General features: G+C 49.8%; 1 protein-coding gene across 1 annotated transcript in view; it reads left to right on the top strand.

Annotated features, from left to right (window-relative positions):
• The first annotated feature begins 434 nt into the window (after positions 1–434).
• IRS1 (insulin receptor substrate 1) overlaps positions 435–16,717 on the top strand; it is a 60,251-nt gene continuing 43,968 nt past the window's right edge. Inside the window, exon 1 of the mRNA XM_006181755.3 lies at positions 435–5,267. Within this exon, the coding sequence (XP_006181817.2) occupies positions 1,524–5,246 (3,723 nt within the window). The 5' untranslated portion in view covers positions 435–1,523 and the 3' untranslated portion in view covers positions 5,247–5,267. The remainder of the gene's footprint in view (positions 5,268–16,717) is intronic.

Genomic DNA, 16,717 nt, shown 5'->3' with positions numbered 1-16,717 from the left:
GGGGTCGATCTTACCTGTTAGGTAAGATCCAGCCCCACTCCCGCGCCCCCTCCTCCCGGGGCCCTCCCACGCAGGGCGCTGTAGCCGCAGTGCCCCCCCGTCGCCCCCCACCCTCACTCCTGCGTCTTCCCGAGTTCGCCCCCCCGTTTTCCCAGACTCCCCTCGTGCCTTCGGGTTGCCATCCAAACACCCCCGCCCGCGCCCGCGGCGGGGATTCCTGCGGGCCAGGGGCGCCCTGGGTGGCGCGTGGGGAGGAAGGCTTTGCGCCGGGGCGGGCGGCCGCGCAGGGGCGCTGCCCGAGCGCTGCGCCGAGGCAGGGCGCGGGCGCCGCTGCGGCACGGCCGGGGGGCGGAGAGGGGCGGGCGCGGGGCGGGCTCGGCCCGGAATGTAGAGACCCGGGCGGGAGCCTCCCGGCGGCGGCGGCGGCGGCGGTGGCGGCCGGGCTGCGGAGCGCAGAGGCTCCGTCACGTGTTTTTCTCCTCGGAGTGAGACGGCGGCGCGGTCGGAGGGGGCCGGCGCGCAGAGCCAGACGCCGCCGCTTGTTTTGGTTGGGGCTCTCGGCAACTCTCCGAGGAGGAGGGAGGAGGGGAGAAGTAACTGCAGCGGCAGCGCCTCCCGGGGAAGAGGCGTCTTCCCCGACTCCTTCCCCAGCCTACCCCCCTCGCCTCCCGCCCTCGTCCCCTCCCCTCCCGACTGGAGCGAGGGGCAGGGATGAGCCTGTCCCTCCAGCTTATCCTCAGCTCCCCAAGCTGCCTAGTAGCGTTTGTCGTGGAAAAGCCACTTTCTCCGCCTGCCGAGATGGGCCCGAATGGGGGCTGCAGAGGACGCGTCCGCGGGCGGCGGCAGCAGCAGCAGCAGCAGCAGCAGCAGCAGCAGCAGCAGCAACAGCCGCAGCGCCGCGGTCTCTGCGACTGAGCTGGTATTTGGGCTGCTGGTGGCGGCAGGGACGGTTGGGGGGTGGGAGGAGGCGGAGGAGGAGGCGAAGGAGGAGGAGGGAGAACCCCGTGCAACGTTGGGACTTGGCAGCTCGCCTCCCCCTGCCCAAGGATATTTAATTTGCCTCGGGAATCGCTACTTCCAAAGGGGAACTCAGGAGGGAAGGCGCGCGCGCCTGGAGGGGCAACGCGGGGACCCCCAGCCGTAGCCGCCGCCTGCCTGCGCCGGACTCTCGCCTCGGCGGCGAGAGATGCATCTTTGCTCCTTCCCGGCCGCGGCGGTTGAGAGGAGACTTGGCTCTCGGAGGATCCGGGCTGCAACTCACGCCGGACGCGCTGCCTCCCCCAGGGCATGAAACGCCAGTAAACTCCGGTCGGGGCAATCTCCTTGGCGCAGCTGCTGCGTCCTCCCTTGGCTGCCCCTCCCTAGCGCAGAGGGCGGCGTGGATTTCGGAGTCGGGGTTTCAGCCGCCTCCAGCCCTGTTTGCATGTGCGGGGCCGCGGCTCGGAGCCTCCGCCCCCCACCCGGTTGTTTTTCGGCGCCTCGCTCTGCTCGGCGGCGGTGGTGGCGGCGGCGGCGGCAGCAGCATGGCGAGCCCTCCCGAGACCGACGGCTTCTCGGACGTGCGCAAGGTGGGCTACCTGCGCAAACCCAAGAGCATGCACAAGCGCTTCTTCGTGCTGCGGGCGGCCAGCGAGGCGGGGGGCCCGGCGCGTCTCGAGTACTACGAGAACGAGAAGAAGTGGCGGCACAAGTCGAGCGCCCCCAAACGCTCGATCCCCCTCGAGAGCTGCTTCAACATCAACAAGCGGGCGGACTCCAAGAACAAGCACCTGGTAGCCCTCTACACCCGGGACGAGCACTTTGCCATCGCGGCGGACAGCGAGGCGGAGCAGGACAGCTGGTACCAGGCCCTCCTGCAGCTGCACAACCGAGCCAAGGGCCACCACGACGGGGCCGCGGCCCCCGGGGCGGGAGGCGGCGGGGGCAGCTGCAGTGGCAGCTCTGGCCTCGGCGAGGCTGGGGAGGACTTGAGCTACGGGGACGTGCCCCCAGGACCCGCCTTCAAGGAGGTCTGGCAGGTGATCCTGAAACCCAAGGGCCTGGGTCAGACAAAGAACCTGATTGGCATCTACCGCCTCTGCCTGACCAGCAAGACCATCAGCTTTGTGAAGCTGAACTCGGAGGCGGCGGCTGTGGTACTGCAGCTGATGAACATCAGGCGCTGTGGGCACTCCGAGAACTTCTTCTTCATCGAGGTGGGCCGTTCCGCAGTGACGGGACCCGGGGAGTTCTGGATGCAGGTGGATGACTCTGTGGTGGCCCAGAACATGCATGAGACAATCCTGGAGGCCATGCGGGCCATGAGCGATGAGTTTCGACCTCGAAGCAAGAGCCAGTCCTCCTCCAACTGCTCCAACCCCATCAGTGTCCCCCTGCGCAGGCACCACCTCAACAACCCTCCACCCAGCCAGGTAGGGCTGACCCGCCGCTCTCGCACAGAGAGCATCACTGCCACCTCCCCTGCCAGCTTGGTGGGCGGGAAGCAGGGCTCCTTCCGCGTCCGTGCCTCCAGTGATGGCGAAGGCACCATGTCTCGCCCCGCCTCTGTGGACGGTAGTCCTGTAAGTCCTAGCACCAACAGGACCCACGCCCACCGGCATCGAGGCAGCTCCCGGCTGCACCCGCCTCTCAACCACAGCCGCTCTATCCCCATGCCTTCTTCTCGCTGCTCACCTTCTGCCACCAGCCCGGTCAGTCTGTCGTCTAGCAGCACCAGTGGCCACGGATCCACCTCGGACTGTCTCTTCCCGCGGCGGTCTAGTGCTTCTGTGTCCGGTTCCCCCAGCGATGGCGGTTTCATCTCCTCAGATGAGTATGGCTCCAGTCCCTGCGATTTCCGAAGTTCCTTTCGTAGTGTCACTCCGGATTCCCTGGGCCACACCCCACCGGCCCGCGGTGAGGAGGAGCTGAGCAACTACATCTGCATGGGAGGCAAGGGGCCCTCCACCCTCGCTGCCCCCAACGGTCACTACATTTTGCCTCGGGGTGGCAACGGTCACCGCTACATCCCAGGAGCTGGTTTGGGGACGAGCCCAGCCCTGACTGGAGATGAAGCAGCCAGTGCCGCGGATCTGGATAATCGGTTCCGAAAGCGAACTCACTCTGCTGGCACATCCCCTACCATTTCCCACCAGAAGACCCCATCCCAGTCCTCTGTGGCTTCCATTGAGGAATATACAGAGATGATGCCTGCCTACCCGCCAGGAGGTGGCAGCGGAGGCCGAGTGCCCAGCTACCGGCACTCCGCCTTCGTGCCCACCCATTCCTACCCTGAGGAGGGTCTAGAAATGCACCCCCTGGAGCGGCGTGGGGGCCACCACCGCCCAGACACCTCCAGTCTCCACACCGATGACGGCTACATGCCCATGTCCCCAGGGGTGGCTCCAGTGCCCGGCAGCCGAAAGGGCAGTGGAGACTACATGCCCATGAGCCCCAAGAGCGTGTCTGCCCCACAACAGATCATCAACCCCATCAGACGCCATCCTCAGAGAGTGGACCCCAATGGCTACATGATGATGTCCCCAAGCGGCAGCTGCTCTCCTGACCTTGGAGGTGGGCCTGGCAGTGGCGGCAGCGGCAGCGGTGCAGCCCCTTCTGGGAGCAGCTATGGCAAGCTGTGGACGAACGGGGTAGGAGGCCACCACTCTCACGCCCTGCCACACCCCAAACTCCCCGTGGAGAGCAGTAGTGGCAAGCTCTTGTCTTGTACAGGTGACTACATGAACATGTCGCCAGTGGGGGACTCCAACACCAGCAGCCCTTCCGACTGCTACTATGGCCCTGAGGATCCCCAGCACAAGCCAGTCCTCTCCTACTACTCCTTGCCAAGGTCCTTTAAGCACACCCAGCGCCCGGGAGAGCTGGAGGAGAGCGCCCGGCACCAGCACCTCCGCCTCTCCTCCAGCTCTGGTCGACTCCTCTATGCCACAGCGGCAGAAGATTCCTCCTCCTCCACCAGCAGCGACAGCCTGGGCGGGGGATACTGTGGGGCTAGGCTGGAGCCCAGCCTCCCGCATCTCCACCATCAGGTCCTGCAGCCCCATCTGCCTCGAAAGGTGGACACAGCTGCCCAGACCAACAACCGCCTGGCCCGGCCCACGAGGCTGTCCCTGGGGGATCCCAAGGCCAGCACCTTACCTCGGGCCAGAGAGCAGCAGCCGCCGCCCTTGCTGCACCCTCCGGAGCCCAAGAGCCCAGGGGAATATGTGAATATTGAATTCGGGAGCGATCAGCCCGGCTACTTATCTGGCCCAGTGGCTCCCCACAGCTCGCCTTCTGTCAGGTGCCCATCCCAGCTCCAGCCAGCTCCCAGAGAGGAAGAGGCTGGCGCGGAAGAGTACATGAACATGGACCTGGGGCCCGGCAGGAGGGCCACCTGGCAGGAGAGCGCAGGGGTCCAGCCCGGGAGGGTGGGCCCCGCCCCCCCCGGAGCTGTTAGCGTGTGCCGGCCGACCCGGGCAGTGCCTAGCAGCCGGGGTGACTACATGACCATGCAGGTGGGCTGCCCCCATCAGAGCTACGTGGACACCTCGCCGGTTGCCCCCATCAGCTACGCCGATATGCGGACCGGAATCGTTGTGGAGGAGGCCAGCCTTCCCGGGGCCACAGCGGCCGCGCCCTCCTCATCCTCCACGACCTCTGCTTCCCCTGCAGAGCCTCAAGGAGCAGGGGAGCTGGCGGCCTGCTCGTCCCTGCTGGGGGGCCCGCAGGGACCTGGGGGCCCGAGCGCCTTCACGCGGGTGAACCTCAGTCCCAGCCGTAACCAGAGTGCCAAAGTGATCCGTGCCGACCCGCAAGGGTGCAGGAGGAGGCACAGCTCCGAGACCTTCTCCTCAACGCCCAGTGCCACTCGGGCGGGCAACACCCTGCCCTTCGGAGGCGGGGCTGCAGTCGGGGGCAGTGGTGGTGGCAGCAGCAGCGCTGAGGATGTGAAGCGCCACAGCTCTGCTTCCTTTGAGAACGTGTGGCTGAGGCCTGGGGAGCTGGGGGGAGCCCCCAAGGAGCTGGCTCAAGTGTGCGGGGCAGCCGGGGGTTTGGAGAATGGTCTTAACTACATAGACCTGGATCTGGTCAAGGACTTCAAACAGCGCCCTCAGGAGCGACCTCCTCAACCGCAGCCTCCTCCACCCCCGCCCCCCCATCAGCCTCTGGGCAGCGGCGAGAGCAGCTCCACCAGCCGCTCCAGCGAGGATTTAAGCGCCTATGCCAGCATCAGTTTCCAGAAGCAGCCAGAGGACCTCCAGTAGCTCAACTGGACATCACAGCAGGTGCGTTTCCTGGTGACAAAGTCAGAAGACGAAACTGCTTTTAACCTTGTGCTGGAATTCTGTTCCTCTGCCTCCACCCCTTCCCTCTCCTCCCCACTGCTTCCTTAGGGAGTGTACTCAGGGAGGGGGGAGGTCAGGGCACACAAGGTGACACCTGGCTGATGGTCAGTTAAGTCTGTAGCAGCAGCCACACACAGGACGGCTTTTTCACTTGAGGTTCCCAAGTGAAGTACTCACTGGTATTTACAAGGCATATTTCCTATACTACTAGTTCTGAGGTTTGTGAAGTTCATATGTAAGAACCTTGACCTCTATTGAAGTTTTCTTTTGACTATATATTTAGGTCAGCCTCTGGAAGGGACAATTCCACAAAAAAAAAAAAAAAAAAACTGTTAATACAGGGACTGAGCCCTTCATTTGAAGGTAGTGTTTCTGAGTTCTTAAGGGTGATCTTATCAAGTTGCTCTGTGTACTTTAGTTCTGTGATTTCACAACACCAAGGCAATATAAATAGCATGGGAAACACCAATTTTTATTCCTGTTGCCCTGAAAAGATTGAGTCAGGACTTGCTTAGGCTTATGTACTTAGAGAAGTACCTGTTAATTGGTGACTCTCTTTAGAAGGTAATTATTGGTGACATTTTCTTTTTGTTCCTGAACCAGGATGTGTGAAATACTACTCACACACTGACCCACCACCTCACAGGCATGGCTGCTTTTATACAGATAGGCAGTGAAGTCTGTATGCGTCTGGGACCCATTATTGAGTTAAGAGTTATGAAAATTCATCCCAGCGTGTCTGCCTTACAGTTGCCTGTTCTTGCAAAGGCCTGCACAAAGACGTCATACAGATCATTTGGGGGCTACTGTATGTCTTCTGTAAAATTACTTAACATTTTTATGCTGAAAAGGAGTCCTAAGACAGGGAAATGGAAGGGTTTGGTTTTCTTCTGCATTGAACGTAAGGACTAGACCTTGTTCTCTTCATTTTTAGGATATTTACTGTTTGCCTCTAAGTTCAATAGTGAATGTTGAAAGTTGGCTTCAGGTCTTCTGGGGCTAAGGCTGTACTGAAAACAAAAAACGTTTGTAGTAGGAAATTAGCTTGCCCTTCATTCTGTTGAGCCTGTTTTCTGGTGGTCATAATTGTGGGAAGGAGAGAGGAGTATAGTTTGCAAATAATGTGATGAGTTGGCAATGTAGAAGTTTCCAGCATTTGGAAACACTTTATTCTGACAAACTGATTATCTTGTTGTGATAGTCTTTTTATATATGCTTCACCAAATGAGCTTTAAAAAGCACGATTCTTCCTAATATGTGTCCATTCATAAGACATTCATGTGTGCAGTGGGTTCCTGTTGATAGGTTATTTATTATGTGGTCATAGTCTCTTTGATTCTAATATTTGACCCATATCATTTTCTCTTTTGTAGAACAAGGTACAGGTATACAAACATTCAAACTAAGATTTAAGGTGATATATTATACAAAGCACTTATTTGATAAGTATTCAAAATTTATTTTCATGATTCATTCTCTGGAAGAGAAATTTAATTGTGTATAGCAACCTCAACAGTAAAAATTTTGGTTATTTCCAGGGATGTTTTTGGGAATGTGAATCCCTCTAACACATTAGCCATTTGTGTTGCAAAATGTTTCATTTATAAAGGAATGAGAATTTGAAGGGAGAAAAACCCCTGCAGAACTAAGATTTGGATTTTAAAGAGATGAAAGAAGAGGCTAAGAAACAATAAGATTTCCTTGCCTGTTTTCCTAATTTGAACAGGTTTCTTTTTATAGAGTAGAATAAATAATATTTGCTCGGAAGGAAATTGACAAATAAAGTTTTTATTTTTCAAAAGGGCTTTAAAATAAAATCCTCCTTATATGGAGGATAGATTAAAAACAAACCAACAAAACCAAAGAATCTTCTATTCTTAGCTTTCTGAGGGAAAATATAATACTCTGCAACAACCATATAATCATATCCTTAATAATCCTGGAGTAGCAATTGACCATGCTTTGACAGCAATATGCCAGAAAAATTCTACAGTATTTGTAAGATGTAAATGCAGAGAGATGAGAGATGGGGGGAGTGGGAGCTGTGTGTGTGTGTGTGTGTGTGTGTGTGTGTGTGTGTGTGTGTGTGTGTACGCATGCGCCAGTGTGTATATATGTGTGTGTGTTTTAAGTGAGGCACCAAATGCTACTTGGCACATTTAAACCCTGACTTGTGCTTATTTCTCTTTCTTGCTGAGTTTGCCTTTGCTCTGTTGAGTTTAAAGATGTGATTTGATAGTCAATTATCATCTGAAACAAAAAGGAAGTCAAACCTGTCCACAGCAAAGCACTCTGCCTATGAAAGAGCATGTTAGTTTGTGAAAACATCGTTTTCCTAACTTCCTCAGCAACTGCTGTTTGCCTCTCTTTCCTATTTCTCAGGTGAAACCTGAAACAGGAAAGGGCATAAGGGGCCAGGAGATGTGTGCTCTATCTCCTAAGCCCTCATTTGAAACATCTCTGCCTGTTTACTCTTTTCCACGGTCTGTTACAGGACATTTCTGAGGCATTTCGTGCAGGTGGGCAGGACTGTTGGTTGCCCTTGATTCACCTCCTGTCCCACCACATTTTCTGTTTCTCTTCCCTCTTGTCCATCTGGGTCTCCTCTTGGTTCTGACCTGCCAGATCGTTTTCCAGTCTCCACCTCTCCCAGTCCCCTTGTTTCCCACCTCTTATGTTCCTGGCATTGTCTTTTCTTTTCGGCTCCATTTCAGAATTTTGCAGTACTGGTGGCCTACTCTCTGCAGAGAGTAAATTGAGAGCCCAAATCGGAGGGCAGAAAGGGCTTTACAGCAGCCCAGCTATCTTCACCCAGAATTTACCTCAAATTTGTTTTTTAGTTTGGAAGCTGCAGCTGAGCGGATAGAGCAGGCTTTGGTAAAGACAGACTCAAGCCATAGTTTTTTAGGTTCCTTTTTTTTTTTGGTCATTTGGTTATGTCCCCTTAAAAAAATGGGCCTTTTTTCTTCCTCTCACCCCATTTCCTCGTTGTGATGTCAAGGATTCCTACCTCCACGACTACCTCCCATCTCTCCCTCTCTTCCTCCCTCCTGTCCCCTCGCTGTGTGGCCTTTTTTGTCTGGCGCAAACCCTCTCTCGGCCCTGGCACTTCACCGTTTCCCCGGTCACCTCTGCTTCCTGCATCCCTCCCTGTTTATTTGGTGCTCTGCTCCCCCTCCCTCCTCTAAGCCCCCTTAGGCCCGAGGTTGGGGAATCTGCAGCGAGGCTGAGGCCACCCTAAGAAGACTCCCACCCTGCTCACCCCCGGTCGCTTGGGGGTGCGGGGGCGGCCGGGTCCCCTCCCGGGCGTGGTGGGAGGTGGCGGTGGCAGTGGCGGGCGAGCCCTGGCCCCTGCCAGAGCCGCGGGGAGGCTGGCCCCTGGGCGGGCGGGGCAGCCGGGCGCTGATTGGCCCCCACCGGAGCCAATCAGCGCGAGCGTAGGCCTAGCTGCAGCAGGGGTGGGGCGGGACCTCGGGCGAGGGTTGGGTGGGGGCCTCGGTCCCGGGTCCAGGGTCCGGTGGTGGCAGCCGGCCAGACAGCCAGGCGGTCGCCCACCCTTCTCCCTCTGCCCCCTCCCTCTACCGCTCGAAGAACTGAGCCAAATACACGCCCCCTCCATCCTCCTCCCAGAGGATGTTATGAGCTCAGCCTTACTCGTGCATCTAGACCAGAATCCTAAGAATGAGAAAGTCCAACCAGCCCACTGACAGAGGCCGGAAACACACACTTCCTCTTATATTTAATTGAGAAAAATCCAGGCCGTGACCATGTGACGTGCCCCATTTTGTTTCCCTCCTCTCTTTACTACGATTTACTACGACGCCACGTTCCTGTTCCTTAATCTTCCTGTCTTGAAATCTGTGAACAGGAGGAAGCTACAGCACGTGGTTGTAGGATTGATTGGGTTGGCTCAAGATTTTTACATTTACATCTCTTACTATTGGGAGGAAGGAGAGAGAAACTGAGTAGGAAATCCAAGTGCTGTGGCTGGCACTGTGTGGGGATCATTCGGAAAATCCATTTGGCTCGAAACTGCATCAGGGTCAACACTGTTGCGTGCTTGCAGTTTGCAAAGCACAGAGCTAGGATAAGACCCACAAAAACTGACCATCCTCAGCCCAAGGAAGCTCATAGTGAAATGAAAACGTCGATACAGCTTGCAAATCGTGAGAATCTAGAGATTCCTTACGAGGGCTTGGACAGGGTTCCTTATTGGGCTTGCAGGTAATGCTGCTTGCTTCTCAAAAACAGATTTGTGTTTTGACCTGTGGCAGCCTGAGTGACAGCTCATCAGGGCAGGCAGGGAGAACGGACTTCGAAAGCTTGCTAGATTTATGTTGTGCTTCCTCACATAACCAAAATTATGTGGGATGTATTACCAAGTGCGATCGGCATTTGTTTATTTATTCTTTCTAGAATAAAGAAGGAAAATAACGAAGATAAATACTATGGAAGTATTTCCTTCTTCCCATCCCTCTCAGATAAGCGTTTCTCACCAGCTAACAATCTGTTGCAATCACTGAATCATAAGCCCCAAAGGCAGCATTTTTCTTTAGGTGTTGATTGAAACGTCACAGGTGAAAATGTAAGGAAGAAACACTGCCCCTGAAAATTCTATGCCCCAATACTGCTTCTGAGCTGCTCTGCTGTTCCAGAAAACTTTGAGCATTTAACAATCTTCCTAATTTCTGCTATTGTTTAGGTAGCTTTTTATGTTAGAAATAAAGCCATAAAAATTTCATATATTGTAGTCAGTTATCAGATTGCCTTCCAAATAAATACTTTCTCCAATACTGTTCTAGAGTGAGAGACTCAGAATCCAAAAGGGCATACTTCCCTCCTCTCTCCTTTTTTTTTTTAATCAAAATTCCAGGAAAATAGCTTAATGTTATCTTGAATGATACAATGGAAAAAGCAGCTCCTGGGAGCCAGAGATCTTGGGTTATAACACAGCCTATGCCCTTCACTAAGCTGAGTGACCTTGAGAAAGTCATTTAATTTCTCTGGACCTATTTCCTCATCAGTAAGTTGAGAATTTTGTTCTTAATTATTCTAACCTCCTTTGCAGCTCTAAACATAGGGATATTTTGGAGAAAATGATATTCTTTAATGGGTCAGTTGTAATGAGGATTCTTTCTGAAGAAGCTATTGATGGGGTCCTAATGAAGTGCATTAGAATATTCGGTTCTGTCCCGTTCTAGCTTCTGGATCACTCTTTATGGCTTGATTTAAGACTGATTTTAACCTTTCTTATCTGGAGTCGGGGGAACATTTTCAGACTTTAACAGACCTTCAGACAAACCTTGCTGACTCTACCAGTCTAAATTTTTGGAACCTTTTTTAGACTGGATTTGGCTTCTCTCCCCTCCTCCCTTTTTAAAAACAAAATTTGTGTGAGAATGCAGGTTACCCGCTGGTTCCTTCCTCCTAAGGTCAGCTGTTGGAAGCATCCGTCCCCACCTGGCAGTACAGGTAAAGCTTTAAGCAATCCACGCCTGTGGCGTTATTCTGTTTATTGTGCTGGAAATCACCCCTTCTTGCGCCAGTGGTCTGTTTATGGATAATGTTTCTCATTTGTACCATGAGAATCCTTTGGTGAAGTATCCACTTGAATGAATGGGGAAGAAATCTGAGAGGCCAGTTGGGAACTATAAGAAGTCTTTCACAATTTTTTGTTTAGTTTTATTTTTCTCTGTTGGGTGTGTGAACAAACTCAAAACTTCTCTTGCTGGTAAAATCAGTGTTGCCCAGCTTTTTTGTGCTTCAGCAGTTCTGATTGGTTGCTTGAGCCGCACAGTGCTTTGCTGACCCAGTGTAATCCTGGCTGTCCGGCTGCCAATGTATTCAGAATTGCCTTCCCATTTGGGCACCTCCATGTGGATTTCATAAATTAGAAAAGTCTATTGATGCTTTCATTCAAAACTTCATTGACCTGACAGTTACTTTTCTACTCTTTCTGCTATCATCAGATGTATTTCTTAGCTGTATAGTATATAAATGTTTCCTTTTATTTTGGTGGGTTGGTAATTCAGTATAATGGGACACTTCACAATTTTAAGGTTTTATTTTGCTTTGTTCTGAAGAAAACCATTTCCTCAATTATTTCCTCATGTTACAGAGTTACTGGAAATTGTATTCAAGGAAAACAGCTTCTTGCGGATTCAGTTTGAAGTCAGTTTCACACTAAAGATTCTGTAACTTTTTTTCACACTAATACTTTTCTTGTGTTTAAAATAACAGATAGTCTACCACATTTATAGTTATGCAATTGATGTATTATTTCATTATCTTATGAGTCCACAGCTACGCAGCAAACTTGAAACGTTCTTTTTAAAATGTTATGGAAACATGCTCATAAATTGTAATCACATTGAATTTTAACTTAACAGAATTACATTTTAATATTAGTATGGTATAGTAGTACACTAATTTCAAACTGTTGGGAAAGTTCCAAAAAGTTGTAAAACTTTTCCTCTTTTTGGTTCTGTTCTTGTCTGACATTATGAAAATGTTGTCTCTCTCCCATTCTTAATTTATGAGACTAGAGGGGAGATAGATTAGATAAATATCAGGTACTGTCATCTATGGGAAAAGGAACATTTTCCATTTTAATCTTCCTGCAGGCTCTGCTACAATCTATTTATTCAAAGAAATTTAGTTGGGTCTATGTTATTTGTACTTCTTCAGTGAGTCAGTGATCTTTGAATATTAGAGCTTTTAAAAATGATGTGTTTAGGTTGAAAACATAAACACATCACTTTCTTTTTCACCCCTCCTTTCTGCATTTGCATTAATGATGGCAGTGGACTTGAATATGAGTCAGACTATTATGTTAATTGTATCCATCTTTGTGGTTTTATTGCCCTACCCTGCATGTCTGACGGAGGAAGCTGAGTTGCATTCACTGTTTTCCCTTGTTGTTCCATGTTTGTTGCTGCTGTTGTCCACTCAGTGTCACACTCTCCACCATCTACCGCTGGCCCTGTTAGAGCCAAACCCATGTGCGTTGGATGCTAGTCGGTTGGGCTGAAGAAGATGCCAAGTTGTAGTAAGGAAAAAAGACTTTAATAAACTTTCCTCCCTCTTCTTTTTTTGACCAAAAAATACTTTGATGCTAGTTCTCTGATCCTCCCTGACATCTTGAGGTCACGTTGCTGAACAAGTAGCACTTAATCTTGAGAAATTGATAGTTGTATTGTGTTTGTTGGAATGATCAAAGAGGCCTTCTTTTTGTTTTCTGGTTTTTTTCCTTCAAATATATGTGGTGTGGCAAACAAATTATATTCTGCACAGAAAGTCATGATTCTTACTTTTAGGAAGGTTATGATTGAAATAAGACAGGCAAAAATTTTTAAAAAATACAGTAGTTGAAGGTCTCTGAAATATCTGGTAATTACTATGTATCTAACTATTATTCAGTATTCTCCAGTGATCATTTCCCTGTTCTTTTAAAAATTATTGACAGGGCTCTATGAGATATGAGAAATAATCATACTTACCCTTGAATTTAAGAGATTGTGGGAATGATCAGAAGAACTTTCCATCTCCAGTGTATTGATAGGGGCCACCTAGCTCCCAACACCTAACCTATGATTTCCTTTTTTTTTTAAATGGAGGTACTGGGGATTGAACCCACGACTTTGTGCTTCATGCATACTTAGCACATGCTCTGCTGCTGAGCTATACACTCCTCACTAAACTATGATTTCTTATTGGTCTCCCTCCCTCCTTTGCCTCAATAAACACCAGTGAGCACCTATCACATTACAACAGCACAGATTTTGTTAAGAGGATGGTGATGGGAACATGGAAATGAGGACAAAAATGGGAGGGAGGGGAATTCATCTAAGTAATTACCAAATTTCTTACGGCTCAACTTATCTGGGAAAAAATTAAGATTCAGAAGGTGCAATGTATGGAAGTCAGTATTTTTCATCTGCTCATTGGGCCGAAGTGCCCACCTATCTTAAAGTTGTCTGCTTTTCTTAATCATTCTAACCATAGCTTCCTGCCTCACAGTAACACCAGCATGCTTAAATAGTTTATAAGGCTGTCCAAACTCTCCTTTGGACAGAGTGGTCCGTTTTCGGATATGCAGCTAGCAAACATAATATTTACAAGAAGCAAGGAGAAAAGAGATCTTTGGTCAAACTAAAGCAGCCAGGAGACGGGTCCAGGTGATAAATGGTCAGGAGCTTAGTGAGTCCTTGTTAGGGGTTAGTCAGTGTTAGGAAACGTGGGGTGAAGATGAGGGCTGCGAAAGAAATTGCAAAATCTTTTGGTCTTAGAAGCTCTATTATTCAAGGACTTTTTTCTTCCCCTTTGGGTGGGTGGTTTTTATTTTTAGTAGCGAAACCTCTAACCCTCTGACCTCTGGACCCTGTGCTTGCTGCTGGCGGGAAGTATAATCTACTTTGAGGTTTTTCTCATTGCTCGCTTTTCATCTCTCTCTGTTTTGACGGTGTGCAGTCATATTTGTTTTTAAGTTTATAGTAGTTTCTTCCAGAGACATAAAAAAAGCAGTTTTTTTAAGACCACCAAGTTTTATGGTAGTTTTCTGGATCTATTTACATAATGTTTTTTTCTTTTAATATTTTGGTGTAGCCAATGCAGACTCATGCTGTTTCAAGTGGTTTAACAAAATTGTTTTTAAAGATATAGAGTGAAAATTAAGGCTTTCTCCCACTCCTGTTCTCCAGCTTCTCTTCTCAGAGGCCACCACCAACGCTGGTTTTTTGTTTATCTTTCCAGAGATGAGCTGCTCATAAATTTTGAAGCTTAGTAATAGAAAGTTGGTTAAATGCCCAACAGCTCCAAGTCTTCCATGGCAGAACACACTCAGATCCCACATTGCTGCACTGAGGGAACACAGCAGCCAACAGCCCTCTTACAATAGACTCCCTGCTTTGTTTTTGTTAAAGGGAAAAAGCAAAGTACTCTTTATTTTCCATGCCTCTTCTGGATCCTCAGGTTAAAGAAAAAAGTACATAACCCTGGAAGGAGGGAAAGCTTGTTAAGAAATGATCTGCTTTTCTAGCTTTGAAGCGTTTGTGCCAATTGATTGAGAAGGGAAAGGTGTCTAAGTTTTCAAATACTAGCATTTTTAATCTTTATTACTTTATTTACCTCCCCGGTTCACTTTTATGGTAGTACTCAGGCATTCAGCACCCAACTCCCTTACCCCCTCCAAGACTGCACAAATAACTAGTTCTTAATATAGTGTAGTAGGATTAAGTATAAAGGTTAAGGATCTTTGTGACGACTTCCTGGACACTAATGTCTCCGAGTTTTGAGAGTTCAAAAGACTTAATGTTTTAATTAAAATAGTCTTTCACTATAAAGCCATCTCGTTTCCTAACAGTGTGCATTGTTTAGCTTTGATGTGTAACAAGCCGCTCCAAAACCGATCGCCTTAAATGATCAGTCTTTGTTAGATCATAATTCTGAGGGTTTGGTGATTGGGGCTGGGTTCAGCTGGGCGGTTCTGCGTCTCACCCCGCTGAGCTTATGCGGTTGCGGTGACTGGAGGGTCGGCTGGGGGCTGGTTGGTCTGGGATGGCTTCCCTTACTTGTCTGGTGGGTGATGCTGGCTGTCAGGCGGTGATTGCTGCTGACTGTACCACGTGTCCCCGCAGGCTAACCCGATATGGGACGAGGTCTCTGCAGTAAGAGGGCAAGCCTGCACAGGCACTTTGCAAGCCTCTGCTTGCATCATATTTGCTACTCTCCCATTGCCCAAAGCAAGTCACAAAGCCATGCCCAGTTTCAAGGGGTGGAAAAATAGATAGTAATTCTTGATGGGAGAAGCCATTTTTTTTCTGATTTATACAGGATATAAATGCATCTATAAACAGTTCTTTATGTCATCATTAAGAGAGATTTATCAGCTACATGCTGAATATTTAGCATAACATTATTCTTAGATGTTTATAATGAATATTCCTAGTTTTGGGCAAAATATCTGGATTTCCTTCATATTAAGGTGGTATCACCTTTTGCCTCTCAATTTTTCTTTGAAAAACATGAAAGGTGATGTTCTCTCAATAAAGCTTTATTGGGTTTGTACTGGGAGCCAGGCCCTGAAGACAGGAGTGAGTGAGTCTCTGCCCTTCTGGTGCTTTTAGATGGGGCAGACAACAAAGCTGTGAACAAATTTGTGCTCCTGCAGAACACAGCTCCATGAAGATGAAATGCAGGGTCACGGAGTAGAATAATGGAGAACTGCTTTCCATGTGGGGGCAGAAAGCGATTTGAGAAAATAGTACGTAATGCAGTTCTGCCATTCAGGCTTGTGAAGGGGGAACACATATTTTTATATCGCGTGTTGGTGGGGCCAGGTGCAGATTCCGGTCTTGGGATGGCGTCTCTTTCTAAGAGTTAGATTTCCCTCTTGAGAATGCCTCTTACTGGATGAGTGAAAGCTGCAAGTTCACCTCTGCGAAAACCGTAAAAAGTGGCTACTGAGGTTCCTAGTACCAGAAGCTGCTGTGTATATTTTTAATGCTGTTGGTGGTTGGTGAAAATATTCATGCTCTTTTCCTAGACTAGAGGATTACACTTTCTGACCGTCTGCAGGGCTCACATAGGACCGGAAGATAATTTGGTCTTGGGAAGGTGCCCAGAGCCAGAGGACAGACACTAGACATCTCGGACCACCCTCCCTTTGCCTCTTCACCAGGACTGCCCTTCCCCAAGGACGCAGCAGGCTGGACCAGATGAGAACTTACACTTGAGTGGGGTGAGATGGGGAGCAGTGACTGAAATGGAGTCAAAGACTTTTAAATGGTTTGAAAGAGTTTTTTCCTACCTGAGCACCAATCCCGATCTTGGTAATACAGACTTGCTAATTATTGGAAAGCAAACCAAACGGTCAGCAATATCTCACTCAAAGCCAAAGCAGTACTTTTAACTCTGCCCCAGATCTTCTATCAGGCAGTATTTACATTTTTCTTTTACTGGAATCTCCAGTGCTTTAAATGTTCCTGAGGTTACAAAACAAAACAAAATGGGACCCTGTGTAAATTACATCATGGTGGGAGGAGGGGAGGGAGGCTCCTAAAGCGTTTTGAGGGGCTGGCTGGGTGGTGTGTTGATACTCTGCTCTTGGCAACTCCCACCCACCCCCAACTCCTCCCTTGACCCCTGCCTTCTGCCAGCCTTCCCATTTCAGGGCTCTCTTTGAACCACAACTAAACAATAACTTCCTTTCAAAGTTGAGCCCATCCCTCTGGTTAGGTTAAGGAATAGAAATACTACATTTTGAAAAAGAGTGGGTAACAACTGAATTTCTGACAATATTTCACTTCCACTGGTGGGGTATCCTGCAAGTTGGTGAGTGTGTGTGTGTGTATGTGTGTGTTGGTTTGTGTGTGGGGGGAGGTGGGGAGGTG

Source organism: Camelus ferus, chromosome 5 (assembly GCF_009834535.1).
Source record: "Camelus ferus isolate YT-003-E chromosome 5, BCGSAC_Cfer_1.0, whole genome shotgun sequence".
Classification (NCBI taxonomy): Eukaryota; Metazoa; Chordata; class Mammalia; order Artiodactyla; family Camelidae; genus Camelus; species Camelus ferus.
This window is presented reverse-complemented; position numbering and strand designations above follow the sequence as displayed.